Here is a 4768-nt window from a genome sequence, read left to right as displayed (position 1 = left end):
ATTTCGATTTGTAGTTAGATTTGTTCCAATAAAATGAAAAGGCAAATTATAAGAATAGTCATCTAAATATGCTTTTAGTTTTAGTTTGGTCATCTAGTTATTATTTATTTTCGATTTAGTCACTCAAAATTTCAAAATTATATATTTTAGTCACTCTTTTCGCTAGTTACGTCATCTTAGTGACGAAAAGCTGATGTGGACATTTATTTATTGGTCTAATAACAAATTTAGCCCCCTAATGTTTACATATTTTATAAATTTAATCTTAAATCTAAAAAAATCAACAAATTTAGCCATTAGTATTTACAAAAATTTTCATTTTAATTCTAAGTGTATTTTAATTATATACCTAAATGTACCTCCAACGAGTTCAATTGGACGTTCCGTACCGATTTCTTCTCAACGACCAAGTTCAGCCGCCACATGTGGTGGACCTGCGGCGAAAAGTACATTGATGCCTTCTGGGTGGACGATAAGTTCCTGCTAAACGACTGCGGCGGGAATAACTGCCGGTGGAGATCGCAAGACAACGGCGTATATTTGTTCAGCTATCAGCATAAAGAATATCATTTGCAATATAAATGGGATCCTTGGAATAAGACTGAACCTAATATATATTAAGAGAAGAAGATGATGAGTTAAAACTATTAATAATGTCATCTTTGAATGTTATTTGTGGAATAAAAATGGTCAGTCACAAAAGGTTAAAACATCCCCTATTTTCCATTTTCCATTCAATTACTATTTACTTAAATAAAATTTTGTATTTTGATATTCATTTATTTTGTGAAAAAAAAGTTGAATAATTAATTAAGGTTGAAGTTTCAAATATTGAAGACTCGAGTTTGAGTTTTATCATTTGTAATTGCGTTGTGTGAGTCTTTTTCTCGTTAAGTGTGTGTGTTTTGGTACTTTTCAGATTAATTAACTTTTGTTCTCTTCTTTATTTATTATGCACTGTATTGGTTGGGTCCGACATATATTTATATCTATTTTCATGGTTGTTTGAATTGAACTCAATCAATTAGTTTGATCGAGGATCGATCGGGATACCGGTAATGGCTACCTGATTAAAAGGTATAATATCATTTTTGTTCATTTAAAATTTTATTATCCAATTTAATTTATTTAACTTTTTTTCTAAAAAAAATTAATATTTCAATTTCAATCATTTTAATATAAAAAATAATGAGCTCAACCTCATGGGCCGTAAGTTAACGAAGCCCAAAAGATCATAACTGTCGTTAACAGTAGACAGTTCCGTCTCTTCCCAGATTCAAAGTCTAATTCACTGAGAACAAAAAGAAGGGCTAATAAACGCAGCTTCGATCTCATTCCCTCCCCTCCACAAAAAGAAAAAGAAATTCATCAAAATCGATTGAAAATCTGAGGGAATGAGAACCAATTGCTGCCACGTTTCGTTTGCTTTTGTTCTCAAGTTATTGAATTCTCTCCAAGGTTTCGTTGGAGTATCCATTATTCTCTATTCAATATGGATGTTGGATCAGTGGAGCCATCACGTCCCAATATCTCCTCCTCCTCCTCCTTCAGCGCCGTCTCCGGTTTCTTCTGTTTCCAATTCGATCCTCTTCAATTCGGGACCGGAGATGGGAGAACAAGCAGCTAGGGTTTTCGACGATTTTGCTGTCGGTTTGGTTTCCGGGTTGGACAATGATGTCGGGTTTAATTTGAGCTCAGTTGAACTACCTGCTCCCTGGTACTTGCTCTATTTAGTTCTTTTCTTTTTAATTAATTGATTGTTTTATAAGGAATTTTGAAGTGGAGACTGCATTAAATGCTGTCAATCTTTTGAAAATAAAAAAAGGGGGACGAACTTTAATTGTTTGGGAAGGGGGTTTGATAGGACAGGTTAATAATCTCATTTTGGGATTTATATACGTTGAACCTTTGATCATGTAATTTAATGATCTGTACTTAGGTAATAATTTATTGTACATTGGAGAAAAACTTGGATAAAGAGTTGCTTACGTGAGATCCTTATGTTCTTCAACAAAACATGCCATGCAACAAAATTGCTAGCTCAATTCTAATTTTGTTTTTTTTGTTTTGTTACTTTTGCCTCTTAATATGTAGTCAGTAATTTTAAATCACCATATTTATTGACTAAGTTGATCCAGCTCTTCATTTTTATTCAAGTACCCATGTTTGGTATCTGTTTTGGACACATTTCATGACATGAGTATGGGATATATCTCTTCAAAGACCTTCCAAATACATGGAAACTCATATAAAAAATTGAACATTCCTGTATCAATTATATTCCCATATTCGACAATCACACCCAAGTCCAAGTAACATAGGATTTGAGAAAACAAACTTACAAGTCTTACCTTTAGGACCGAATATGCTTAATGCAAAAGGCGGAGACTTTTTTCTTTAACAAGTTTAAAGTTTGTCGTAACTATTTCTGTAGATGTTATTTTTGAACTTGGTTGTCACTGGTTGCTAACTGGGTTGTGTCTCTTTCAATTTGTTATTTCACTGGATTGGCGATACAATGCTTGCTTTTTGTGGTGGTTTTGATTGGACGTTTTGGATTGCAAGTGCTTACATGTGTGTCAACTTGATGATTTTCTCCTTTGTTTCAGGTTCATATACTCTTTTATGGGAATAGGAATTACGATATGTTGTATTGCTCTCATTGGTTGCATAGCTGCTGAATCTATTAACGGATGCTGCCTTTGTTTTGTATCCTACCAGATGAGTCTTTATATTTCTTTTCAAAAGAAGTTGGCTTAATGATAAGTTAAACTGCAGTGATTCTGAACATCTCTACAATAGAGATTAGTATGAATTTTTAATGAAAGTCGTGAATTTCAGGCAATGGTTTTATATGTGTTGAAGCTTTAAGTTCTTTAACTTTTCTTATGCTTTGTATTCTGAGAAGTGGCAGTAGCAGGAGAAGATGAAGTGCTAATATAGGACCAAAACTTTAAGCACAAAATTCAATATTTAGTATTCTTCTTTTCACTGTTAAGTGTCTCTAAAACTAAGTACTTGACGGTTTTAAGCTCTTGCTGGCAATTATCCAGTGGATTGCATTCTATTATTTGTTTTTCCTTAACTTGATCAAACTGCCAGTATACACTTCTCAAAATTATTCTCGTTCTAATAGAAGCTGCTTTGGTAGCATTTATTGCAATTGACCGTAGCTGGGAGAAGGTATATACTTTTTCTTGGTGCATTGTGTTTATCATGAGATGCCATGGTTTTGATCATGTGCAGATTATCATCTACAAGACTGCAACTAAATACTGCATTTTATGACAGGATCTTCCGTTTGACCCAACTGGAGAAATTGATAACTTCCGATCCTTTGTTGAAGACAACATTGATATATGTAAATGGGTTGGCATCAGTGTGGTCATTATTCAAGTAAATTTTTTAGCCCGTGTCTTCATGCAGTTTATAACATCCTAAATTAATTGATTGCAATTATTATGCACTTTTAAAGAAGATGCAGTAACTAAACGAACACTTTATGGTCATAATTGTTGCACTTCATCAGTTAAGTTCTACTAAAGTTCATTTTATGGTCGTAAGGTTTTATGAATTTTGTCATAATGGCATTTTACAGTGATCTTACCATGTTTTGCAGTTTCTCCATTGTGAAAGAAGTATTTAGTTTAGGTTTCCCCTTTGTTTTTTTAATGCCAGCACTGAACTGTTTATTTTCTAGTGAGTATATATTATATATGTATATGGTAACTAAATTCAAGGGCTAGATGAAAAGAATCTTGTTTTCCACTAGCAAATAAAAGATGTATGTATATAGCGTCCGGTAAATCTGCTGGCTTCTTTACTGTGATTGATTTGTTCCTTCAATGTTTCAGGCATTAGCAATGCTAGTGGCAATAATTTTGCGGGCAATGGTTTCTGCTAGAAGAAGAGACATCGATGATGAAGATGAAGATGATTATGAAAGCATTAGAGGTAGAACTTGGGAGCCATTGCTAAACCCTCAGTCTAGCCACTCATCTACCTCAGCCAAGGGTGACGGAAGGGGATCTCGCTCTGATGTCTGGGGCTCACAAATAAGAGAAAAGGTATCCTGAACTTCATTGCTTATAGCTTGTCTTCAGTGGAAAAAATGATGAGCATCTCCGTTGTTCCACCCCGTTTTGCGCCATGAAATCAATTTCAAAATATTCTTTTCATTTATGCTGAGTTAGTTTCCCCCTAGCATCTTTCTATGCATAGTTGTTTCCTAAATCATGCCACTGAATTTTGCATTGCAGTTCGGGTTGCAAAGCGGTGATAAATATAATTCACTGAAGTAGAACGCATCTGCAAGTAAGAAGACGAAGTAGAACGATGGCAGTATCGTTCGTATTTCAAATTGATCAAGTACATATCATTGCACTCTACTCCTTTAAATTCTTTCCTTTTGTGGACAAAGTTTGATGTGATTTGTATATAGGTCATCGGACTCGATTTCGCTGTATTACTTTGTAATGGTGTTCATGATTGAATCGGGTGTGTAACTGATGAAGCTTGTTTGTTGAGTCTAATATTGCAATTCTCATTTGTCATTTAAAATGATTTTGATTTGAGTGAATATTGAAATGTCTTTCCACAATAATAGAATTGTAATAATATAGAATAAAAGACTTGGGAAGCTCAACAAAAAGGAATGTAAAACTTTAGGAACTTGAATCGTTTGAGTTGCGAGAGGAACCTATTTATAGTATTTAGGGGTTCCACACATTTAGTACTCCTACATGAATCTGCATTCTACCATGAATGT

At 34.0% G+C, this 4768-nt stretch overlaps 1 protein-coding gene across 1 annotated transcript; it reads left to right on the top strand.

The window, feature by feature from the left end:
• Positions 1-1268: 1268 nt before the first annotated feature.
• LOC105790491 (tetraspanin-20) lies at positions 1269-4560 on the top strand. The gene is made up of 6 exons (XM_012618124.2): positions 1269-1717; positions 2610-2709; positions 3103-3183; positions 3292-3396; positions 3855-4067; positions 4260-4560. The coding sequence occupies exons 1-6, from the start codon at positions 1395-1397 to the stop codon at positions 4299-4301; spliced, it is 864 nt and encodes a 287-aa protein (XP_012473578.1). The 5' UTR covers positions 1269-1394; the 3' UTR covers positions 4302-4560.
• Positions 4561-4768: the final 208 nt, after the last annotated feature.

The sequence above is a fragment of the Gossypium raimondii genome, chromosome 8, assembly GCF_025698545.1.
Source record: "Gossypium raimondii isolate GPD5lz chromosome 8, ASM2569854v1, whole genome shotgun sequence".
Lineage (NCBI taxonomy): Eukaryota > Viridiplantae > Streptophyta > Magnoliopsida > Malvales > Malvaceae > Gossypium > Gossypium raimondii.
The sequence above is the reverse complement of the archived record's forward strand: the minus strand, read 5'-3'. Positions and strand labels throughout refer to the sequence as shown.

Bases quoted from the DNA above. Each gene is read 5' to 3' on its own strand.
- LOC105790491 (XM_012618124.2), top strand. From the start codon at position 1,395: ATGAGAACCAATTGCTGCCACGTTTCGTTTGCTTTTGTTCTCAAGTTA. The intron at 2,710-3,102 runs GTATCCTACCAG...TCAAACTGCCAG, and splicing joins ACGGATGCTGCCTTTGTTTT to TATACACTTCTCAAAATTAT. The intron at 3,397-3,854 runs GTAAATTTTTTA...TCAATGTTTCAG, and splicing joins TCAGTGTGGTCATTATTCAA to GCATTAGCAATGCTAGTGGC.